At 39.7% G+C, this 26316-nt stretch overlaps 2 protein-coding genes across 11 annotated transcripts in view; one reads left to right on the forward strand and one right to left on the reverse strand.

Annotated features, from left to right (window-relative positions):
- HERC3 (HECT and RLD domain containing E3 ubiquitin protein ligase 3) overlaps positions 1-26316 on the forward strand; it is a 198476-nt gene that overhangs the window by 156589 nt on the left and 15571 nt on the right. The gene's annotated exons all lie outside the window — the stretch shown is intronic.
- NAP1L5 (nucleosome assembly protein 1 like 5) lies at positions 9394-12744 on the reverse strand. Its single transcript, XM_086406477.1, has one exon. It carries the CDS (start codon positions 11401-11403, stop codon positions 10654-10656), a length of 750 nt encoding a protein of 249 aa, XP_086262603.1. The 5' UTR covers positions 11404-12744; the 3' UTR covers positions 9394-10653.

Raw genomic sequence — 26316 nt, forward strand, 5'->3', positions numbered from 1 at the left:
GTTACAGAGGTAGAGAAGTTGGATGCTGCTTTGGGTATGTTGGGAAATGAAAGCTTTGGGTTTTAATTGGCTTCTTACTGTACGTAGATGCAAAAATGCAGACAGAAATCCTATATGAGTGATGTATATTGGCTTCCTCCCATAAATCTTCCCTTCTGAAAGTAGGAGTGACAGAAAACCTGACAGGCCTCCTCTTCCATCCTTTTACAGTTTAAAAGATAGCTAGAAGCCAGGGTGATCTAATGTAGCATTCAGTAATCTTTTTTGTCATGTAAACCTTCCAGACTACCCGGGAGGCGTCAGCTTTGGGGAAAGTGTGAGCTATAATACCAGAGTTAACTGAAATAATGCAGAAGTTGCCAAGGACCCAACAAAAACGGCTTCAGGTGATCTTGACTCTGGGAACCTAGTATAGAGGCTCATCTTGTCTCAAGTAGGTGTGTTACCAAGTTTGGGCTCGCTTTGTTCACTGCACACAAGGCCAGTGAATCTTAGAGACAAGGTGCTGAGGCAAGGAATATGACTTTATTTGGAAAGCTGGCTGACAGAGAAGATTGCAGACTGATGTCTCAAAATAACCATCTTGTCAGGGCCTGGATGTCAGGTTCTTTTATAGAACCGAAGGGAGAAGCAATGAGGAACTAAAGTCAAAAGGCAGAATAGAGAGTGAGAAGCAGTGAGGGAGTAAAGTAAAAAGGGTCTTCGGTTTTGCAAAACATCTCCGGGGTTGCAAAACATCTCCGGGAAGGGCCAGCCTTCTGAAGGGGTGTGTTCGGTTCAATCGCTCATTGCTCATCCTGTCCGACTCTCTGTGACCCCATGGACTGCGCCATACCAGGCTTCCCTGTCCTTCACCGTCTCCTGGAGTTTGCTCAAACTCATGTTCATTGAGTCAGTGATGCCACCCAACCATCTCATCCTCTGTTGTCCCCTTCTCCTCCTGCCTTCAATCTTTCCCAGCATCAGGGTCTTTTCCAGTGAGTCAGTTCTTTGCATCAGGTGGCCAAAGTATTGGAGCTACAGCTTCATAATCACTCCTTCCAGTGAATATTCAGAACTGATTTTCTTTAGGATTGACTGGTTTGATCTTGCTGTCCAAGGGACTCTCAAGAGTCTTCTCCAGAACCACAGTTCAAAAGCGTCAATGAAATGTGTTAGTCTCTTCTTTTTTGCAGTCATTCACAGAGGGGCAGGGTCAGATTATCTCTTTATGAGCTGAACAAAGGCACTTAAGTTTAACAGTCAAACAGAGTAGCAGGGTTCTTTGAGACCGGCCATTAGTATGATTATAATAACTGCAAGGAAAAGCAACTCAAAGAAACATGGAGTCCGAATTATTTCTTCTCTGCAGCAGGTGTTTCATTTGAAACTCTTGACAAGAATGTTTCAAAGCTAAAAGCACTGTCCCTTCTTTAACTGTATAACATTGGTACTTTTATTAACTGCTAATGACTTGTTTAATAAAAACAGTATTATTCCATAGAATCTGATAATATTTTTAAAATTGGGAAATTTACAGCAGATCATAAAGTGGTTAAAGGGCAGAATAAAAGGCAGAATAACAGTGACAGTCTTTATTTTCTTGGGCTCCAAAAATCACTGCAGATGGTGACTGCAGCCATGAAATTAAAAGACGCTTGCTCCTTGGAAGAAAAGCTATGACAAACCTAGACAGCATATTAAAAATCATAGACATTACTTTGCCAACAAAGCTATGGTTTTTTCCAGTAATCATGTATAGATATGAGAGTTGGACCATAAGAAAAGCTGAATGCCAAAGAATTGATGCTTTTGAACTGTGGTGTTAGAGAAGACTCTTGAGAGTTCCTTGGACTGCAAGGAGATCCAACCAGTCCATCCTAAAGGAAATCAGTCCTGAATATTCATTGGAAGGATTGATGCTGAAGCTGAAGCTCCAAACTTTGGCCCCCTGATGCGAAGAACTGACTCATTGGAAAAGATGTTGATTCTGGAAAAGATTGAAGGCGGGAGGAGAAGGGGATGACAGAGGACAAGATGGTTGGATGGCATCACCGACTCGATGGAGATGAGTTTGAGTAAGCTCTGGGATTTGGTGAAGGACAGGGAATTTGGGCGTGCTGTATTCCATGGGGTCACAGAAGGTCAGACATGACTGAGCGACTGAACTGAACTGATAAAGTGGCTTTTGGGCCCAGGTGATCTTGTTACTAAGTCCAAGTACTCTGCTCACTGAACAACAAACCAGTGAATCTGAGAGCTGAGGTGCCGAGACAAGGAATACAACTTTAATTTGGAAAGCTGGCTGACAGAGAAGATGGCAGACTATGTCTCAAAATAACTGTCTTGTTGGGGTCTGGATTGCAGGTTCTTTTATAGAACCAGAGAGAGGCAATGAGGAACTAAAGTCAAAAGGCAGAATATAGAGTGGGAGAGGCAGTGAGGAAGTGAAGTAAAAAGGGTCTTCAGTCTTGCAAAACATTTCTGGGAAGGGCCAGCCTTGGGAAGGGGTGTGTTGAATCTCTTCTTTTTCTCTCTTTTACTCCCTGTTTTTTTGGGGCAGTCATTCGCAAGTGGGCAGGGTCAGATTATCTTTCTGTGAACTGAATAAAGACAGTTTAACAGAGTGGCAGGGTCCTTTGAGGCAGGCCACTATATATGATTATAACAGCAACAAAAAACAAAGACAGTTCCAACATGGAGTCAGACTTGGTTCTTCTCTGTAACAACTCTTCCTCCTTTCTGGTTTTGGTGATCACTTTATGATGTATATATGTACATATGTAGATACATCTATAGCCTTTAGCCTTTTCAAAGGATGTCTGAGCTTTGGCATCAGGTTTCAGACAATATAGTGTGTGCATCATTTGTTATGAGCTAACAGTAGGCTAGGCAAGCAATCTAAGGAAGGGCACATTCAGGATTTCTTCACTTTCTAGTGAGTCTTCCGAATGCACTGTGTGTTGGATAGGCCCGGCGGGGAGAGTGTTCTTGTGCGGGCGTAGGCAATTTGTGATAAAGTCTGCAGAGGAGGCAGGTATTGGGACTTAACCCTCTTTTTTCGTATCTTTATAAAATTGTTTCTCCTGGAGACTTTATGTCTCTGCCTGTTTTGTTCTCTTTCTCTTTGTGGGTCTGAGCTTTTTTTTTTCTGTCTCTTTGCTTTCTCTCACTCTCACGCTGTCTCCTTATTCAGTAGGTATTTCTTGGAATCAGCAATTGAATTGACCTGATAGTTGAGACACAATCTGTGCAGGAATACTGAAATATAACCCAGTTTGTTTAGGGTTTTAAGCTGTTCTCATTTGCAACCATAAATGAAATATGAAGACAAAATTAATTAATTGAATCGAAAGGGGTTCAGAGAAATCCACATGGACAGAGGCATCTGGGGGGGATGGATATGGGTAGAGCTCTTGGGAGGACTGCTAAGGTCTGGATACTAGAAAACAGAGACGAGAACGTAACAAAAAGGGAAAGATGCTCAGTAAAGTTTGCAAGCAAAGAAATCTCATGATAGAAGTGGGTCTGTGGCACACTTTCTTTCTTCATCTTTTTTTCCTTTTCCACCATTTTTGTCTTTTGCTGACAGTTGGGCAAAAGGCCCTGCAGGCCTGCAAGCCCAATCTCGAGGCTGAAGAAAAAATCTGGAGTCCGCAACAGAGGCGTCAGTGGCTTAATGGATGTGGGTTACATGTGTGAAGCAAGGTCCTGGGGTGATGTCTACCACCTGGGGTAGATAGCAGGCAGAACGTGGCGACTGTCTCTGCTATTGCGGAAAATGGGGAGATGGGTACCAGTAATCAGGGGAATTGATGTGAGGTTGGCTCTTGGTTATCAGGGAAACCAGCAAGGGGAAGTCATGCCCCTCAACACCCCTTTGATAAGCTATCTTAGTGGAGATGTTCTGACCTAGTCATGAGCAGGGGCCTGGCACAAGTATGTGGAAGGTCAGTTATATGAGTAGGGTGTGGGTGAAGCAGGCACAGGTTGAGGAGGGGTTGTACAGAGCACAACAGCACAGCCATCTTGAGTGTCCCGACCATACGTTGACATATACTCACTCCTGGACATTGCTCATCCCATGAGTGGTCCTCAGAATCAGTGCAGAGAACGTGCTTTTGTTTAAAGTCAGTGGTTTCCTTTTCTCTTTCTTTGCGGTTGTTTGCCCCTAATTGACTTCAGGGCTGCTTCTACAAAACATTTTCCATAAGGATGTTCTGATGACATACAGATTCCTTAAAAGAAAGAGAGTACATAACTTCAAGGGAGTAATAAGGGGACCTACATTATTCTTTTACTTATATTACAAAACTCCATTATTCTGTTACCATGACTTTCTTAAAAAAAATAGCTTCTCTCTTTCTAAAAAAGTTTTTAAGTCTTTGTGTTGTAAAATGTGCTGTTGTTTTAAATATTGCCAGGCAGAGGGGGACTCCTATTCTTATTGCCAAGACACTGTGTTTGAAATTAGAATAGGGAATAGCTTCTGTGTTAGATGGAAGTTTGGGTTTCCACTTTCCTGGGTTGCTAACACTCCTTGAGCACACAATGAGGCCATCCACACTGCTTTAGGCCCTGCTGTCCGTGGCTCTGTACTTGGTGTCAGGAGGCCCACCCCCTTGCTGTTGGACAGACTTCTGAGAAGCCAGTGTGGTTATTGCCACATTATTAATATTACTGTCATAGTCCGGGACAGACAGAAAAAGACGTGAATTAGTGTTTGATTGTTTTTCCCCTTTATTTTTAATGTTGTGAGGGGTTTCCCTCATAGCTCAGTTGGTAAAGAATCTGCCTACAATGCAGAAGAGACCCCGGTTCGATTCCTGGATAGGGAAGATCCCCTGGAGAAGGGAAAGGCTACCCACTCCAGTATTCTGGCCTGGAGAATTCCATGGACTATACAGTCCATGGGGTCGCAAAGAGTCAGACACAACTGAGCAACTTTCACTTTCACTTAATGTTGTGAAAAGTAGAAGTGTTACCATCAAAGCATGTTGAGATCCTGGAAAGAAAGGTTGTATACGATGGTGAAAGATTAATCATTTCCTTTTGACTGTTACATGCCATAATCTTGTCACTGGGTATTTTCATAAATTAGTCTAAGAAAATGCAGTGAAAGAACCAAAAGAATAACACCTGCTGTATTTTTAACTTCAGTAGTTGTATATAGAGATGCTACTGGCATTGAAGCTGTTTTTATTGAGCTAACAGTAAGATATTTGCTGTCACCACTGCCCTGGAGGAAAATGACAGAAGGATACCAATTCTGTATCCATAATTTATTACATTCCATTTGGTCTTAAAATTGCTTTCTTTACTTGGACAAGAGCTGCAGACAGACAAATGAATTATAAACATCCAGGTAAAAGAACACCCTTGGATGATTGCTGGTGACTGCTGGCATCTTAGCTAAATCTTGCCACAACTGGTAGTCACATGTGTATAATACTGTACTGCATGACTTAAGTATTTCTCACACTCTGTAACATGGTGTTACTACCATCAATTAAAAAAAAACAACCCACATGTCATTCTATATTCCTTCCAGTTTAACTCAAGTTAATCAAATCAAATGTAATCAATATCTTCCCCAGTTTCTTCCATATTAAAAAGAGGTTTGTATGACATGTGTGTGTACTCAAGTTGTGTCCTACTCTTTGTGATCCCATGAACTGCAGCACGCCAGGCCTCCCTGTCCATCACCAACTCCCAGAGTTCACTCAGACTCACGGCCATCGAGTCGGTGATGCCATCCAACCATCTCATCCTCTGTCATCCCCTTCTTCTCCTGCCCCCAATCCCTCCCAGCATCAGGGTCTTTTCCAATGAGTCAACTCTTCGCATCAGGTGGCCAAAGTATTGGAGTTTCAGCTTCAGTCCTTCAATGAACACCCAGGACTGATCTCTTTAGGATGGACTGGTTAGATCTCCTTGCAGTCCAAGGGATTCTCAAGAGTCTTCTCCAACATCACAGTTCAAAAGGTACCTAGATTCTATAAAGGAATGTGAGAATAAAACCCACACATGACAAACACTTCTAGCTCCTTGAGATCAACTGAAGTTAGGAATGCTGAGACTTCACTTGATCTCTTGAGATAGTCTGTGGGAGGTGTAATCTTTAATATCTTCATGGTATTTGTGCTGGGCTGTTACAGGAATAGCAGATAATTAAAATGTTAGTAACATTTCTCGAGTGCTTCCCATAGTTGAAGAAACTGAGGCATGGAGAGGTATAAGTTACTTGCTCAGGTTTACATGGTTAGAAGTCCAGAGTTCAAAAACCAGAGCCAAGTTTCAAAGCCATTTTGTTTGAGTGAGAGCTTAGGCTCTCAGCACATTGCCACTAAGAGGCCAAGACCAGAGGTTCAGGGTCCCTGTGTCCCTTCATCCCTTGAAGATAAATAACTTGAAGAGTTTGCTGTTTTCAGTTCAGACAGACTATGCAATTTTTTAAACACAAAGTTGGCATAGTTGAAAACATACTATATATGTATAAAATTGTATGTCTGAATTGTTTAACTTAGGTTGAGATAATGCTTATATCTATAAATTTATTATAAAGCCCTCATGGACAGTCTTAATAATGACTGCACAGCCTATGTGAATGTGTGTTTTCCCTACTTTCCCTTTTGAGTGTCTGGCTTGTTTCTATGTTCTTTTTTTCCTTCCCTTTCTTTCTCTTCCCCTTCCTTCATTTTTAATAAGACTGTATCAGACATCTTAAGTATAAAACTTTGTTTTTAAAATTGCTCTTTTAATGATAAGGTCCCAAGGGTGAAATGGAATTAGTGTATATCATTTCGAATCTGTGGCTATTTTTGCTAAATTTATTTTGGTTATGAATTATACCAACTTATACATTATCATCAATGTATGAGAGTACTACTCTATTTCATCTAATCCTTAAAAATACTGAGTATTCTTTTTTTAAAATCTAGTCTAATAAGAAACTTGACTTCACTTGTAAAATTTTGTATTTCTCCCGTATATAAGCTACTTTACATATTCTACATAGCATTAATCCATTTTTCTGATGTTTACCTTTAAAGTATTTTTTCTTAAAAAAAGTGAATTAGGTAGAAGTGATCATTGCACAACATTTTAATGAATTAAATGCCACCGAATTGTTCATTTTAAATGGCTAATTATGTTTTGTGACTTTCGTGTCAATAAAAAAATGTTTGTGTCCCTGTGTATGCACGTGCAGATGTGTCTGTGTGTGCTTGATGGTAAAGTCTGAGTCCGGGAGAGCTGCTGTACTGTGCTGGGCTGTGAGTGTCAGCCTGCTGCAGTCTCCTGCATAATGCTCATAGAGACTGAGTTGAATGCGTAGTGCACGCTGCCTTTCTTTCTGCCAGTTATGTTGTGTGTTGCTTACTAATTTGGATCTATAATGGATTAAAAGTGGTTTATGAGTGAGAGTGTTTGACCTGCCTTAAAGAGAGGGTATTCTGCTACATATTAACATGCAAGTTTTATGGCTGCCTGAGGAACTATCAAATAAGCAATTCAGGAAACAGAGGGGAAAGATCAAGCTAGTTAGGAAATGGTGGAAATTGCTTGACATTATGAAGGGCATCACATATGTGCTTATATCCTGAGAAAAGTGGCCAACAGTGGTATGAATGGTAGCTAGAAAACCCCATAGCTGAAGTTGTATGTATAAGTGAAAGAAAGATCCAGACCTTGCCGGAGGCCTGGACCACTTAGTACTGTCCTTTCAGGATGTGTCTTGCTGCCCTAAACAGGATTGCAGTATTTCCTTTTTTAAAGTAGTCTGCTGACATCTTTTATATAATTCTCTATTAAGACAAAATGATTTTCATATGATTTATATGAACTTTTTTTTGTATTTGTATTTTATTGCACATTTTATTCCATTTGCTGCTTGCTTTTAAAAATGTGAAGTCTTTTAAAATTTTTATAACCTCTTAATTTTTGTGTTGTCATGTCTGTTGATTATTTCTTTTGGTCTTAAATCACTCTAGACTTAACCTTTCCCTGTCCAGTAATTAGTAAATGCGTAATAATATATTTTCTTCCATTAAAAATTTTCTTTTGAGTCTGTAGTTTAAGATAAAATCTTAACTGTTTCCATATTAGTAAACAAGTAGGTGAAGATTAGGGTAGTTATATGGTTCTAGATCCAGTTTGGGTTTTGATTTGAAGTGTAGTAAATAACATGTTAATATGGGAAGAATTGACACTTTTGTGATATTCAGTCTTACCTTCCAAAGGCCTGTTTTTTACATTTCTTTGTGATATTCTATTTTTTTTCTTTTCATAGGTTGCATACATTTTTAATTGAGGTTTTTATAAATATTTTTATTTTATATACTCTGAGAGCCTTTTGCATGTATTTTTACATTAAAGTGCCTAGAAATAATTAGTGGTTTTTATATGTTTATCCAGTAACTAATCAGTTCCTCAAACTTACTGAATGTGATAGCTTTCAACTGATTCTCTTGGGCTTTCTATATAAAATCACATCCCTTCCAAAATTTTTTATTTTCCCCACTAATTACACACCTTATTTGTTTCACTCATTTTTGTTTTTGTAGGACCTAGAAAAACAAGTCTTTTATTCCTAGGGATAAGAAATGAATATTGAATTTTTAGTTTTTTTTTGCTTCTGTTCCAGTTAGGCATGATTATCATTTACTTCTTCTATAATAAATTATTTTGATTTTCTCTTTTTGTTGTCTTGACCCTAAGGAAGATTGTTACATTAAGGTTTTACTCAACTATTGCAATTAGCAACAGGTCAGAGCTTCCTTCCATTCCCTAAGGTAAATGGGTCTAATGTTACTTCTGAATAATTTTAACCCTTAAGGGAAATGAAAAAAAAAAAAAAAGTCTGTGTGTTTAAAATTTGTGGGGAATCACTTTCAATTTTATACTTAATTTAGAATGCCCAGATATAAAGTTGAAATAGCCTTTATATGCATAATGTTTTTTATTCTTTCTGGGAGGAAATCAAAATCTGATTTTTATATTGAGGAAGAAGACCTTTTATTGAATTTATTTGTTTACAAATGAAAGGCCACATTCTTAAACAATAAAGTCATAAGAATATAATGAAAAAAAAATCATAAGAATATAATGTATTTTCTCCCTTTTTGTAACTTACGAGAGGACTGAATTTCAAATCTTCCTCTTTTATCTTTCATATAATAATAACAATGTTAATAACAGCTGAAGTACTTTGAGCACTTAGTGTCAGATGCTGGTCTATGAGCTTTATGTAAATTAACTAGCTTGTTCTCCATAATAACCTGTGAGGGAGGAATTGTTACTATCCCCTTTTATAGATAAGGAGAAACTAAACACAGATTAACTGAATTGCTTGAGATTCATCGCTAATAAGAGGCAGATCTGGGATTTCATTCCAGGCAGTCAGAGAATGAGTCCTTTTGTTTTTTGAAAATACAGTTTTATTAACACCACAGTGGTAAACAATTTTATGCTTAAATTTCCTTATAGATCACACAGTTCAGAACCCACAAAGAAGCTAAGAGTCTTTACGTTAAATGTGTCCTCCTAAAAATCCTTTGCTGTATGCCAATCTGTTCCCGAGCAGTAAAATTTGATTATGCACCATTTTATATTAATATGTCACATTTACATAGCAAAATAACGAAGGCACAGCTAACACAAGCAAACTGAAACCCTTTCTACTTCTGAGCTGCGGATGGGGACACACAGTTGGATTGGTTCTTCAAGTATATATTTTTTCCCAAACATTAGCTTCAGTGAAGAGTTCTGATAATTTTCACAGCTACATTCTAAAAGCTACAAGACAAAAAGACATCACACAATTCAAAGTACATAACATTGGATACACATGCTTTACAGACTTTACTAGAATTCTACATTTTTTCAAGTAAATTAATACTTCTAAAATATTTGATAAGGGGATTTAATGCTTAAACAATTGGGATTTGTTTTACACCTTTGTAAATAGACATTACCAAGAAAACACATAAACACGAGACCGTAAATAATGAACACACACGTTGACAATATTGTACAGGTCATACACCCTCCTTCTCAGAACCAAATATTCAGAACAGTCTTTAGAATCTGAAGTGGCAGTTTTCTGAGCCTCATTAACAGTATTGTCATGATCTCCAGCACCGGGTTCCTTCGTCCCATCTCTCTTCTCTGAAGTGTAAAGCTAATGTTACAAAAACAAAGTCTTAAAGATGAGATCTGTTTTGAGTTCTGCTGCTGCTGCGCTGGAAAAATGCAAAAGAAATGGAAGAATTCGGCATTGAGAACACGTTCGATCTCGGCTTGGGTGTTCTGTGCCTAGTTCGTTACTGTGACGAAAGGATTTTCAAAGTGACGTTCTTTAATTCACATCTACTTGACACCCTTAGTAAGTCTCAACTCCAGTCCTCACAGAAGAGATCATGAAAAATCATTTTAAATTTAACTCATTTTCAACACCTGTTGGTATTATTTGTGTTCAAATTGGAAATCAAATTTGAGACGCGCTGGGCATAATCTGATTGCGTCAATTTCATAGTATTTTAGGAATGTCAGAATTGATTCCTACTGTACTTTGGTCCAAAACCTGAGCCGTTCAAGTCCACCAATGTGTACAAAATAATAGTAATCGGGGTTTTAAATCTGCGTCGTCATTCTCCTCTGCACTCTCTGCCCCGCTTATTTCTTGGCGTCATCAGGCACTGCAGAGTGGGGACCCTCATCTTTGGCGGCAGCGGTCCCCGCAGCCTCTGCTGCAGGCTCTTCTTCCTCCTCGTCCTCCTCCTCTCCCTCCTCCTCATCCTCGTACTCGTCATCATCATCATCCTCCTCATCACCCTCTAAGGTCCATGCACACCCCTCCATCTCACCGGTGAGCTCTTGGATCTTAGCAAGTAAGGGCTTATAGATATCGTTATACTTTTTCTCCAGAGCCTGGAATTCCTTGTCAAATTTGGCTTCTATCTTATCGCATCGCTTCTGCAGCTTTTTGAGGGCCAGGACTCGGCATTTTACCGAATTAGGCAGGCTCTCGATAAAGTCATTTCTAGGCTTTGGTGCATTCTCTGCAGGGGTCTGGGGCTCCTCAGCCATCTGACCGACCACACCGTCGGAGTCGCTGGACGCGCTGTCAGAATCTCCCCCCTGCGCACCACCTTCCGCCATTACCTCCTCCGCTGCCGCGGCCGCATCTGCTGCTGCTGCCGCCGCCGCTGCCTGGCTCGGCTCCGCAGAGCCCTGGTTCTGCGAGTCAGCCATGTTCGAGGAGCAGCGCAGAGTTCTAGGTGGCTCCCACAGAGACCTGCACCCGAGCTGCACCACAGCGATCTTGCGGCTGCGGCAAGCGGCAAGAGGCGCTGACGTTGGCCGCGGCGGTGACGTCGCGCGGCCCCGCCCTTTCCCCCCGCGGGCCCTTGACTGGCTCCCCATAATCAGCTGATGGTGGGGCCCTCGAACCACACCAGCAGCCTCCTGTTGCTACCCTGCTCTCCCCTGCGCTGCGGGCAACGTCAGGACCCGTTTCCTAGCTACCCTGCTTACCCCTACATCTGCCCGCGCAAATCCCTCCCCCAGTAGAGAGGAGCTGGGGGTGGCGGCAGGTGTACGCGGCAATTTTTCACGAACTGTGTGGACGGGCTTAGCCTTTGCCACTTGACTCCTCTAGCTCACGCAGGTGCTTATATACATCTGCCAGTATATGTGTCTTGGCATTTGTCTCCATCTCTCTGTAGCTGGCGTTGGCATCTTGAGCTTACTCTTGGGGACTCGGCTTTGATCACCTCAAATTTCAGTGAAGTCCTTGCCAGAGAGTAGAGGCCTGGGGGGATCTGTCTCCATTCCACCCACTTAGGGACCTGTGGGAGAACTGAACAGTTTTCAGCCCTTCTCCCCTCGTCCCACCCTCAACAGCCCCTCTTGCCCCTCTCTCAGCCTAGTGGCACATATACTGGTAGCACGGTCTTCTTTCAGTTAGGCGGACCCTGGAAGCAGTTTTGGAGCCATTTGACCAGGAAATGTCTGAAACCCTGGGTATCCTGGAATGTTCCAGAAGGCTCCTCAATAGCTTTGTCCTGTGGGGAGGAATAAAGCTGGAGGAGGGCCAAAGAAAGCAAAGCCTTCTAACGCTGGAGGCCCAGGGTAAGGGGCCCCCTGCCTTATCGGAGCTGAGGCGCATGTTTAACAGTGCCGTTTGCTAGGGATGTACTGTCCCACACGTACACACAGGCGTTGTCCCCAAGATATGGTTCAGCATCTGCTCCAAGGGTCTAACTGGTGATTTGTATATGAGAACGGTTAAAAAAAAAAAGCTATCGAATACTAATCTCTTGTTTTCTAACAGTCAAATGAGTAGACATTTTAGTTTCCTGTTTATTAAATCAAAATGAGAGCTTCTTAAATAAGGGTAAGAGCACATTATTTTAGGTATGGAAGCCAAACGATCCTTACAGGACTTATTCAGGAATGTTTTCAAATTAAGCATTACTTATACAAATGCCTTTTTCCCCATTATATTGGGACTTGCCGAAGTATTTACATAAAACACATGAATGTAAGGAAATTAACTGCCCAAGTACATTGGTGTATCTTTTTGGGTCTTGTAAATGTTGGTTAATAATATGCAAAGCATTTAGTGCTGACACTTAGCAAGAAGTGCTAAGTGATATTTTGTTTACAAAATAGTTAAATTGTATTTATTACTCAAAAATAACCTGCAATAATATACTCTTAGAAAAGGACATCTTAATAAGAGCTTTCTTACCAAAAAAAAAAGAAAAGGGTATCTTTGTGTCCTTCCTCAAAGAAACTTTACAAACGGTTCAGTATATCTGCAGTAGAAAATATCTTAGTTTTTTTGTACTTGTAGTTCATATTATTTACTTTCTTAATTATGTTTCAGATAATTTACTTTCTGCTTCCCTGTTACCATTCATAATGATGAGATTTTTTGGTTAAGGTTGAAATTTCGATCCTGGCCCTAAATTTGGTGTAATAATGTATCTATATTTAGTTGGCTGATGCTATACGTACTTAATATATCACCTGCATGTTCCATATACCATCTTTTGATGGGTACAGCTACTGTGAGGTTAAGACTGTATTTTCTCATTTTAAAAAATAAGGAACTTAGATGAAGAAAAAGGAAGTGAAATGCTCTTTTACCTGATTTATCACCTGATTGGCAGAATCAGGGACAGAAGCGAGGCCTTCAAACTCCTGTAATATAGAAGCTATGACACACTTTAAAAAGACAAAACTTAACTCAGACTTCACTCAATCTAACTAACTTGAATTACTTGAAACAACCAGGGTGTACCCATCTTTTAGGATTTTTATGTTCCCATCTTAAAAAATCTTTAAACTTAGTGTTAAGCTAGGCTTTACTGACCAGGGTTCTTGGACTGCTTAATAAATGGAAATTGACAAGAGACTAGATGATAAATTCAAGCAAGGCTTTTTTGGGACTCTTGCTGCAAGCAGAAGGGAGCTAAAACGAGTAACTTCCTTGTTTACTCCCTGTGAGGATAGGGGGGCTGGCACTGGGAAGCTAAGGGTGGGGGAGGGATGGGTTTGGGCCAGAGGGGTGGCTTAGGTGGTCTGCCCACCCCCTTGGTTGTACTGTGTGCAGGAGGCATGTGCAATACCCTGCTTTTGCTCCCGGCTCCTCAAGTTGGCTCCTGGAAGTTGGATTTTTGGTCTTTTTGTATCTTGTTCATAAATTGCCCAGAGAGGCTATGCATGCAGTTATTTTTAGTCCCTTGTTACTTCCTATTTTGTTGTTGGAGGAGAGGTTTGTCCAGATACAAGCACTGCAGCAAAGGGTCCCAGGTCCCACCTGTCTCAAGGCTACTCTTTTTTTTTTTTTAAAGCCTGTGTTGAGATATAGTTCATGTACAACGAATTTTTGCCCTTTTTAGGGTATTTTGACAAACACATAGAGTCATGTAAACACTACATTAATGGAATTGTAGAACAGTGACCTCATCTTCTTCAAATATCCTCACGTTCTTTCCCTTACTGTCAACCCTGGCAACCACTGGTCTGTGATCTGTCTCTGTATCCCTAGAATGTCATATAAGTGGAATAGGTGTGTAGCCTTTTGAGTCTGGCCTTTTTCTCTCAGCATAATGAATTGGAGATTCATCGGTGGCAATGTATACTAGTAGTCTGTTCCTTTTTATTTACTGACTAGTATCCCATTTGAGTTATTTCCAGTTCTTTGTGATTACAAATAATGCTGCTGTGAACATTCAACAGATTCTATGTGAACAAAGGTTTTTATTTCTCTTGAGTAAGTACCTAGAAGTGGAATTGCTGGGTCATATGGTAAATGTAGGTTTAGTTTTATAGGAAGCTTCCACAATGTTTTCCACAGTGGCTGTACTATTTTGCTTTTACAGTGGCAATATGTGAGAGTTGCAGTTGCTCCATACCCTCACCATTTCATATTGTTGAGTTTTGTCCCCTAATCTAAGAGCTGTATGTGAGTCCATAATGATTAATGACATCATCTTCCAGTGTGCTTACGTGTCATTCATATATCTTCTTTGATAAAATGTCTGTTTAGATCTTTTGCTCATTTTCTAAATTGAACTTTTTGTTCTCTTACTAATTTTCTAACATTTTTTATATATTCTGGGTAAAAGTTTTGTGTGAGATATGTGTTCTTTAAATATGCTCTTTGGTCTGTGACTTGTCTTTCATTTTTGTAACAGTGTCTTCCAAAAGCAGATATTTAAAATTTTGATAAATCCGTTTTATTAATCTTTTCTTAGTAGATTATGCTTTTGGTGTCATATTTAAGAAATCTTTGCCAAATTCAAGGCCATAAAGATTTGGTCTTAGTTTTCTTCCTGAAGTTTTACAACTTAAATTTTCGCATTTAGACTCTGATCCATATTGAGTTAATTTTTAAATAAGTGTGAGGTATATGGGCTTCTCTGGTGACTCAGACAGTAAAGAATCTGCCTGCAATTTGAGAGACTCAGGTTCGATCCCTGGGTCAGGAAGATCCCCTGGAGAAGGGAATGACTTACCCACTCTAGTATTCTTCCCTGGAGAATTCCATGGACAGAGGAGCCTGGTGGGCTACAGTCTATGGGATCGTAAAGAGTAGGACACAGCTGAGTGACTAACATTACTACTACTATAGGGATATATACCTTTTGCATATTGATCTTCTGTTGATATGGTACCATTTCTTGAAAATACTATCCTTTATTCACGGAATTGCTCATTCAATTTGGCAAAAAGTAATTGTCCATATGAGGGCTGCCCTGCAGTTCAGCTGATAAAGAATCCGCCTGCAGTGCAAGACACCCCAGTTTGATTCCTGGGTTGGGAAGGTCCCCTGGAGAAGGGCTTGGCAACCCACTCTAGTCTTCTTGCCTGGAGAATCCCCATGGACAGAGGAGCCTGGCGGGCCACAGTCCACGGGTTACAAAGAGTCAGACATGACTGAGTGGCTCAGCACAGCACTGCACGATTGTCCACATACATGTGGATCCATTTCTGGACTTCGTGTTGCATTGATTTACGTGTCCTTTCACCAGTACCACACTTGTAACTGTGTAAGTCATGAAATGAGGTACTTCAAGTTGGTTAACTCTGTTCTTCTCAAAATTATTTTGCTCTTCTAGTTCCTTTGACTTTCTATGTTTATTTCAGAATTGGTTTGACAAGCATTTTAAAAAACCCTTGGATTCAGACTCTGAAAACAGTTTGCAATGCATATAGTACCTGCTTAGTAAGAATTATGTGTTTAAAAGTTTTAACTCTAGTTATTAAGAGTTGTCTAATTTTGTGGGCTTTATGGACTCTAGCGTATTATTGGGGCTGCCAGTAACACATAGTTGGGAATAGCAAGATGAGCTGTTGTACTGTCATGTCTTTATCTCTGCTTACTGTAATTTCTCACACACCTGTCACATCGGGGGAAAAATAAGAAAGGTGGATGATGGGTGGGCACTTTGGTGAAGTGGTTGGGAGCACAGATCTGTACTCAGACTCTGGCTTCACTTTCTGCCCCTGCCCATTTACTAGTTGTTCGTCTTGAATTCAGTTCTCAAATTGGAATAACGATGGCATTAACTTCAAAATGTTTTTTCTTGAGTTTTTGTGTATTTGTTTTTATTGGGCCACAATTCTCATATCATAAAATTTACTCAAAGGGTACTCTTAAGTATCACTGAGACAGTGTGTATCCAAGTACTTACCATTGAGTCAGTTCTTCACATCACGTTGTTCATTAGATTTTTAAAAATATTTATTCATTTGACTGAGCCAGGTCTTAGTTGTGGCATGTGGGATCTTTAGTTGAGGCAAGTGGATTCTAGACGTGGAGAGTAATTCTCTTTGGTTCTGTGCTCCAACACCTGTTCTGTTTGCAGCCAGTTAATTCTATTGGCTCATTTCAATGAGCCTGTGGAATTCTGGCAGTCTTTCTTCTTCTTTTTTTTTTTTTAAACCGTCTCTGCCCCTTCAGTGCAAGGTGACAGTGTTCCTGCTTATATAAAATTCTCATAAAACTTATTGGCCTCCCAGGCAATTCATGGGGGTCCACACCATCAGACAAGAGAGGCCTCCACAGATCTTTCCTGGATAGCCACATCTTTACCCCTGGCTTCTACGGAGATGGTTGACTGGATCCATGAGTCACATGCCTGATCTCTTTAGCAGACCATTGTTCAGCCACATCCTTGGCCTTGTTTTCAGAGCATGCTATCCAGATAGGCTGAGGATTTCCAAACTTTCCAGTTCTGTTTCTTTTTCGCTTAACAATTCCCTCTTTATCTCTTTCCTCTTGCATTTTACTATAAGCAGCAAGAAGAAACCAGGTCACACCTTTAATATTTTGCTCAGAAATATCCTCCGCTAAGTAACCAAGTTTGTCACTTATAAGTGCTACCTTCTATAAAACATTAGAACGTGATTTGGCCAAGTTCTCTGCCACTTTATAACAAGATTGCCTGTTTCCAGTTTCAAAAAAATAATGTGTTCTTCATCTCCGTCTGGGACTTTACCAGAGTGCTTTAACATCCGTATTTCTATCAATATTCTGTTTATGATTTATATGTATTTTCTAAGACAGTAGAAGCTTTCACTGTAGCTCTCCTCTTTTCTTTCTGAGCCTTCACTGGAATCTCCTTTAATGTCCTTATTTCTGTCAATAGTTTCTTCAAGGCAAACTAGGCTTTTTCTATCATGCCCTCAAAATCCTTCCAGCCTCTACTTATTACCTGATTCCAAAGTCACTTTTACATTTTTAGGTATGTGCTATTGTAGTACCCCACTTCTTGGTACCTAAATCTGTCTTGGGGTTCTCCAGACGAAGAGAACTAGTAACACACACACATACACATAAAGATAAAAATTGATTTTAAAGAATCTGTGTGTGTGATTTTGGGGCTGGCAAATCAGAAACCTTCAGAGCAGGAGGGTAGGCTGAAAATTCTGGCAGGAGTTGATGTGACAGTCTTGAGTCAGAAGGCAGTCCGGAGGCCAGATTCCTTCTTTGGAGAACTTTAGTCTTTTAGAGCCTTCAACTGACAGGATGAGGCCATCCACATTATGAAGACTAATCTGCTTTACTCAAAGTCCAAAAGTGAATCACATCCAAAAAATTCCTTCCCAGCAACATCTTGAGTGATGTTTGATCAACAGCTGGGCACGATAGCTAAGCCAAACTGACACATAGAATTAACCATCGCAGGCTGTAATGCAAAATCATGCTGATGGTGCTTTTCTTAGGTAGTTGTACCAGAAAAATGTTACCAACTGTTGACAGAATTCAAAAATGCAGGACATGAGAGCTGCGAGCTCTGGTTTTATTCAGGGACCTTACAGAGGACTGTAGCCCTGGAGACAGTTTGTCAGCTAACTCTGAGCAGTTGCTTGAAAGGGGCAGGGGAGCAGCCAGTACATATGAATTTTTTGGCTGGGAAATACATGGAGTCAGGCATACATCTTAGTGAAAGATTACTGCTAATCATAATCAAAGAAGTGCTTATCTTTATATGGGAAGATGAAAGAATCTGGGGCCATTGAAATTCTTCCTCAAGTATGTATCAAAACTATTGAGGGGTCCATATGTTCAAAACACAAAATGCTCCATTCTGTTTTTTGTCCTAAATTCCTTTCAGTGTGTCCTGTTAGGTCAGTGAGTGAAATAGCAAATGATTTGATCCTTGTAGAACTGGATGGCAGGCAATGTTCTTTGTTTTACCACTACCTCCCTTTAGAACATAAGTTGAACAAGGTTTAGGAGACATTTCATGACCAATTTGTCCCACAGTGCTAAGAAAGTTCATTCCTAGGTCAGGCGAGGATGTTCCTTCCCCTGCATCTATAGAGTTGCACCGTTACAGTTAAATTTGTATAGGACTATTGTTAGCGGAGAAGGCAATGGCACCCCACTCCAGTACTCTTGCCTGGAAAATCCTATGGATGGAGGAGCCTGGTAGGCTGCAGTCCATGGGGTCACTAAGAGTCGGACACGACTGAGTGACTTCACTTTCACTTTTCACTTTCCTGCATTGGAGAAGGAAATGGCAACCCACTCCAGTGTTCTTGCCTGGAGAATCCCAGGGGCGGGGGAGCCTGGTGGGCTGCCGTCTATGGGGTCGCACAGAGTCGGACACGACTGAAAGTGACTTAGCAGCAGCAGCAGCATTGTTGTTAGTTGCTGAGTTGTGGCCAACTTTTGCAACCCCAAGGACTGTAGCTCACCAGGCTCTTTTGTCCATGGAATTTCCCAGGCAAGAATACTAGAATGGGTTGCTTTTCCAGGGGATCTTCTTAACTCAAGGATCAAACCCACATCTCCTGCATTGCAGGCAGATTCTTTACCACTGAGCCACCTGGGAAGCCCTTGTATAGGAATATATACATGATCAGTTGCCTCAAGACGTTGAGCCATCATTAGTTTTCTCAAAGATCTTGTGACACACTGGGTAATGCAAGAAACAATTACCTTATACAGGATTTAAGTAATACAGCTAATAACAATAAGACCACAGTAGAGATTTGTGCATGAGCTCCAAGAACAAAACCAGCTCCTTAGTAGACCACCAAGACTAGGAAGTAGATCACTTAAGGCAGAAATCAGATTCTTCATGTGAGTCATTAAGTGGATAGTATTGGAGGATTCATCTGGTATAAGGATGCAGCACTCAGTTTGAATTACGGCCTGCCTCTTTGAGATGCTGGAAAGATATTGAGGGCCATGTGTTTTATAATACTGCTTTTTTTTCATCATATAGATCTCATAATTCAGTAAGCTCATAGCCTGATTACTGTCATTTAAGGCCTGTTGGGTGAAGGCTTTGATCTGGGTGGTTACATCTTCCAATCCTACTGAAGGCACAGAAATAGCTGCTAAGTGCTCAGACCAGTGAAACACAGATCTTTTGAGCCCAAGGGAATCCTAGGATACATATTAGTATCCATTTTGGCAGAAGCCAAGACCACAAATTAGTGCCACAAAGCCACTGAGTTCCATTAGGTTCAAGTCAGTATTTCTGGTCACGTGACCCAGTCTGTTTCATACTAATTGCTGTATTTAAGGGAAATAATATGTTGGCATTGTTCATAAGGCACTCAGCTTAATTTTCAATTGTTATTTGACTGGTTATCTTTAATATGATTTAATTGTTTTTGACATAGGCAGGCCTTTAAACTTAAATGACTGTAACCCAGTGATAGCTATATAAATCCATCCCATAATTGAGGGAGAGTCTTTTCTAATAAGTGGGAAGTTACGTTCTTTGAAATTTAGCTTATTGTTCTGATTGAGCTTGAGTAACTTTAAAAGGGGATTCATGTTGTGGTCAGGGTCAGAAAAAGTATGATTGATTAGCCAAATGAGGGATTCCCATCTAGTAATATCATTAGTGGCCCTAAAACTTCTTTCTTCTAAAATAAATTTTTCTAAGGGCCATCCAGTTAGAGCCTTGGAGGTAAGAAATCCACCAAAGTAAGCCAGAAGTACTGGACATAGATAAGTGACCACAAGTCTGAAAATTGGATTGATTTTTTAAAATTGTATAGGATTATTCATGATTAAAAAAAAAAATTTGATTCTAATGCAAAGGTCCAAGAAATCAACAAAACACTATAAATGATCATATGGGTCTGGTCTGGCATTTTAATATAGCTGTCTACTCCTGATATTGTCTTCTCGGCCTGGTGTGGATGTAGTTTCTCCTCTGAGTGTTGTTTCAAGGGGATTTTGAGGTCAGGAGCCCCTCTCTATAGACCAGTCTGGTGCATGGCTCTTTTTCAGTGGGAAATGTAAACCTAAGGATCATTTCCCTTAAGTTTCATTGTGTATAAGCTAGTCATGAGTATCTGATGGGGTCTTTTTATGTAGGTTGGAGAGAGTCCTTTGATTGATGTCTTTCCTGTATATAATCTCCTGGTTGTAGGTCATGGGGCATCTATCTTCATGCAAAAATAGATTACTGTGGTAAGCTTCAGAAATAAATTTAGAATGTCATTTTAATAATCCAATTAATCTTACAATAATACAACATATTAACAAGGAGCCATCTAGGAAGTTGAGTCTTAGGCAGTCAATACAAACCACAAAAACAGTTAAGAACACTAGAAATTAATATTCACTGAAATAAATTTTTTCTTTCTAAAATCACCCTCATTTCTCCCAATGATGGCCAAATTAAGATCATATAGGCTCTTTGAAATTGCTTTTGCTGAGTCTCTTCATAAGGAATCTTAGATTGAACATTTAAAAGGTCCCTCAGGCTAGAAAAGCCATGTCGAAGACTAGGCATCAGATTCTGCTTGCAAAATCCACAGATTTAGGCAGGTTCCTCTCCTCTTCAGGTCCACAAAAAATCTTGAGATCCATGCACCTGCCAGGAAGTAGCCGCCCTTATTCACCTGATAAGGCTTCTAGGAATCCTATAAGCAAAGTACTAGGTTGTTTTTCAGAGGGGCTTTATAGTTCCATTAAGTCCACCTCAGGTCTTTGAAGTTGTCTGCTATATCTGATTTTTGTATAGTCTCAAATATGACATCCCATCCAAAGTCATGGTAATATAGCCAGTGTTTCCAATTATCTCCTGTTATAAAGAGAACAGATTCTTATTGAAATTGTGCAAATAATTATATTGCCATGAAAATAAGAATATTCACCAAGAGTTTCCAAATTCTGGAGAAATCAGAGAAGTGATGAATATTTCATTTCTGCTTACAAAGGTATAATTTACCAAACTGCTATAAATCATAATTAGCTTACGAGGAAAGACAAAAAGTTTCTCAAATCTGGGAAAACAAAACATTAAAAAGAATCAGCAATAATTTTTCAGAGACTTAAAATTTACAGCCATCCTCGTCAGTTCATTCAGTCTCATGTTACTAATTCTTGATCCTCTGTTTACAGTTTTATGAAGCCATCAGGTTTTCAATTCATGTTCTTTAATTTCTTACCCAGTTAGGTAGTATGATCTGAAAGTTACCAGAAACCTGTGATTGTCAGAAAATCCTTTCTATAATTCTACTTGGAGATCAAGCATTTTTGTAAAAGCATCAGAATAAAAGAGTAATTGTATATTGATGACAAAAGACTTTCAAAAAGCAGTTAAAGACCTGATGACAATGCATTTGTCAAGGAAATTTGGGCATTTTTATACACTATTACAATATTAAATTTTATTTATTTTAATTTGATTATACTAGCCATGTAATTTAGCATATCAAATAAGCCCAATTAGTTTAATATTTCTCTCAAAGATGTTTCAGGGGCCCTCTGGAGCATCCCGAAGTTATCTATAGGTCAAAAGAACTTCATTTAGAAATCAATAAGAGGAATTTTGTCAAAGATATCAAGAGTTTTTAAAACTCTTGTTCAAATAGAATTATAGGTCATTGTGAAACAATACTTACCACTTAACCAAAGTGACAAAGATTCAAAGGCAAATATAGAAAGTTACAACAGATTACTTAAATAAAAAAAACTTCAAAATCTGTTATCAAAATCATACCAATACTCCAAGAAAACCTTGTCCTCTTAACAGGGGGCCAAATTCTAGTTTTGCACCATCTTACCTTTAACATTGTAATTCATTTACTCAACTAAGTTTATTCTTATCAGTTTATTCTTAGCCAGTCCAGACGATGCACAAAACTCTTTTCTCTGTTTCTTTTTACATCATTCTAAGACTTCATTTTTTTACCTTTAGATTTTCCCCTATACTTTCTCTCTCTTTCTTTGAGAAATGGTATTGGAGTATAGTTGATTTACAAGATTGTATTAGTTTCTGCTGTACAGCAAAGTGAGTCAGTTATACATACATGCAGTCTTTTTTAGATTCTGCTGTCATGTAGGTCATTGTAGAGTATTGAGTAGTTTCCTGTGCTGTACAGTAGGTCCTTATTATTAATAGTTACCTATTTTATATACAGTAGTGTTTATATGTCGATCCCAGTCTCCCAATTTATCCTTCCCACTGGTAACCATAGGTTTGTTTTCTGTGTCTCTGACTCAGTTTCTGTTTTGTAAAAAATTAATTTGTGCCATGTTTTTGGATTCCACATATAAGCAATATCATATGATATTGTCTTTGCCTACTTCACTCAGTATGACAGTCTCTGGGTCCATCCGTGTTGCTGCAGACATAATTTCATTCTTTTTGATGACCAAGTAATACTCCACTGTGTGTATATGTCTGTGTGTGTGTGTGTATACATATCTCACATCTTTTGTCTCTTCTCTGTCAGTGGACATTTAGGTTGCTTCCACGTCCTGACTGTTGTAAATAGTGCTGCACTGAGTTACGGTTTTCTCTGATATATACCCAGGAGTGGGGTTGCTGGATCATATGATAGCTCTATTTTTGTTTTTTTTTTTTTTTAAGAACCTCCATACTCCTTTTTCTCTTTCTCTCTTTTTAACCTCTCTCTAGGACAAATTACTCTCTTTTCCCTTAACAGAATGCATTTCTGTTCCTTATAGCTTGTTTTTTTCCCTTACATACAAAGATGTTTCCCTTATTAATTTTATTAGTTTTAATTACAACTCTTAAAAACTTAATTTCTAGTGAAAACTAAGAAATAAGCAGTTTTAAACTTTTATTTTAGCATTCTGTACACTGACAAACTTATGAATACTGGTTGTAATTTCTTAAAAAAAAGTGCTTTCTTACAGAAAATGTCTCCATGTGGCGCCAAGCATATTTATTAATAGTCCTGAATATCTTTATTTTCTCTGTAAAAGGAAATCTATGTTCAGTAATTACGGTTTCGGTATCTAATTTTATTTTGGAATGATTTCGACATTCAATGAACTTTCATCATTTAACATAATTTAGCAAAACTCTAAAGTTTCAAGTAACCAAGTATTTGGAGAAGCTATTTTTCAGTAAATATAACCATAAAAACAAGGGTTCTCTGGTGGCTCAGTAGTAAAGAATCCACCTGCCAATGCAGGAGAGGTGGGTTTAATCCCTAGCTTGGGAAGATCCCTTGGAGAAGGAAATGGCAACTCACTCTAGAATTCTTGCCTTCAAAGTTCCGTGGACAGAGGAGCCTGGCAGGCTACAGCCCATGGGGTTGCAAAGAGTCAGACATGACTTAGCAACCAACAACAGACCATAAAATATAATTATTCTTAAAGCGACCTAAAAACTGTCATCTCATTTACAGTTAATTTACTTATAAAAATTCAATAATACACCAGGTTATTTTTCTTGCTGACAAATTTTATAATGGAAATGAGATCTTAGATGACTTTTAGTAAACCTCGAGTATTACTGTTAATGTTGATTACTTTAAAGAGTCTGTATTAATTAAACTAACAAACTTAAACTAAGTTTAATACTGAATATTAACTTAAAACTGAATATTTACCAGTTCATGTGACCTCTCCTATATTTTTGAGACTTTATATAGGTGCTTCAGATCAGATCAGATCAGTCGCTCAGTCGTGTCCGACTCTTTGCGACCCCATGAATCGCAGCATGCCAGGCCTCCCTGTCCATCACCAACTCCCGGAGTTCACCCAGACTCATGTCCATCGAGTCAATGATGCCATCCAGCCATCTCATCCTCTGTCGTCCCCTTCTCTTGCCCCCAATCCCTCCCAGCATCAGAGTCTTTTCCAATGAGTCAACTCTTCACATGAGGTGGCCAAAGTACTGGAGTTTCAGCTTTAGCATCATTCCTTCCAAAGAAATCCCAGGGCTGATCTCCTTCAGAATGGACTGGTTGGATCTCCTTGCAGTCCAAGGGACTCTCAAGGGTCTTCTCCAACACCACAGTTCAAAAGCATCAATTCTTCAGCGCTCAGCCTTCTTCACAGTCCAACTCTCACATCCATACATGGCCACTGGAAAAACCACAGCCTTGACTAGACGAACCTTTGTTGGCAAAGTAATGTCTCTGCTTTTGAATATGCTATCTAGGTGGTCATAACTTTCCTTCCAAGGAGTAAGCGTCATTTAATTTCATGGCTGCAGTCACCATCTGTAGTGATTTTGGAGCCCCAAAAAATAAAGTCTGACACTGTTTCCACTGTTTCCCCATCTATTTCCCATGAAGTGGTGGGACCAGATGCCATGATCTTCGTTTTCTGAATGTTGAGCTTTAAGCCAACTTTTTCACTCTCCACTTGCACTTTCATCAAGAGGCTTTTTAGTTCCTCTTCACTTTCTGCCATAAGGGTGGTATCATCTGCATATCTGAGGTCATTGATATTTCTCCCAGCAATCTTGATTCCAGCTTGTGCTTCTTCCAGTCCAGCGTTTCTCGTGATGTACTCTGCATATAAGTTAAATAAGCAGGGTGACAATATACAGCCTTGACGTACTCCTTTTCCTATTTGGAACCAGTCTGTTGTTCCATGTCCAGGTCTAACTGTTGCTTCCTGACCTGCATACAAATTTCTCAAGAGGCAGATCAGGTGGTCTGGTATTCCCATCTCTTTCAGAATTTTCCACAGTTTATTGTGATCCACACAGTCAAAGCCTTTGGCATAGTCAATAAAGCAGAAATAGATGTTTTTCTGGAACTCTCTTGCTTTTTCCATGATCCAGCGGATGTTGGCAATTTGATCTCTGGTTCCTCTGCCTTTTCTAAAACCAGCTTGAACATCAGGAAGTTCACGGTTCACATATTGCTGAAGCCTGGCTTGGAGAATTTTGAGCACTACTTTCCTAGCGTGTGAGATGAGTGCAATTGTGCGGTAGTTTGAGCATTCTTTGGCATTGCCTTTCTTTGGGATTGGAATGAAAACTGACCTTTTCCAGTCCTGTGGCCACTGCTGAGTTTTCCAAATTTGCTGGCATATTGAGTGCAGCACTTTCACAGCATCATCTTTCAGGATTTGGAATAGCTCAACTGGAATTCCATCACCTCCACTAGCTTTGTTCGTAGTGATGCTTTCTAAGGCCCACTTGACTTCACATTCCAGGATGTCTGGCTCTAGGTCAGTGATCACACCGTCGTGATTATCTGGGTCATGAAGATCTTTTTTGTACAGTTCTTCTGTGTATTCTTGCGATCTCTTCTTAATATCTTCTGCTTCTGTTAGGTCCATACCATTTCTGTCCTTTATCAAGCCCATCTTTGCATGAAATGTTCCTTTGGTATCTCTGATTTTCTTGAAGAGATTTCTAGTCTTACCCATTCTGTTGTTTTCCTCTATTTCTTTGCACTGATCGATGAAGAAGCCTTTCTTATCTCTTCTTGCTATTCTTTGGAACTCTGCAGTCAGATGTTTCTATCTTTCCTTTTCTCCTTTGCTTTTCGCTTCTCTTCTTTCACAGCTATTTGTAAGGCCTCCCCAGACAGCCATTTTGCTTTTTTGCATTTCTTTTCCATGGGGATGGTCTTGATCCCTGTCTGCTGTACAATGTCACGAATCTCATTCCATAGCTCATCAGGCACTCTATCTATCAGATCTAGGCCCTTAAATCTATTTCTCACTTCCACTGTATAATCATAAGGGATTTGATTTAGGTCATACCTGAATGGTCTAATGGTTTTCCCTACTTTCTTCAATTTAAGTCTGAATTTGGCAATAAGGAGTTCATGATCTGAGTCACAGTCAGCTCCTGGTCTGGTTTTTGCTGACTGTGTGCAGCTTCTCCATCTTTGGCTGCAAAGAATATAATCAGTCTGATTTCGGTTTTGACCATCTGGTGATGTCCATGTATAGAGTCTTCTCTTGTGTTGTTGGAAGAGGGTGTTTGTTATGACCAGTGCATTTTCTTGGCAAAACTCTATTAGTCTTTGCCCTGCTTCATTCCGTATTCCAAGGCCAAATTTGCCTGTTACTCCAGGTGTTTCTTGACTTCCTACTTTTGCATTCCAGTCCCCTAGAATGAA

This window comes from Bos grunniens, chromosome 6 (assembly GCF_055505025.1).
Source record: "Bos grunniens cultivar Pamir isolate PY7600 chromosome 6, Bosgru_T2T1.0, whole genome shotgun sequence".
In the NCBI taxonomy this organism is placed as follows: Eukaryota; Metazoa; Chordata; class Mammalia; order Artiodactyla; family Bovidae; genus Bos; species Bos grunniens.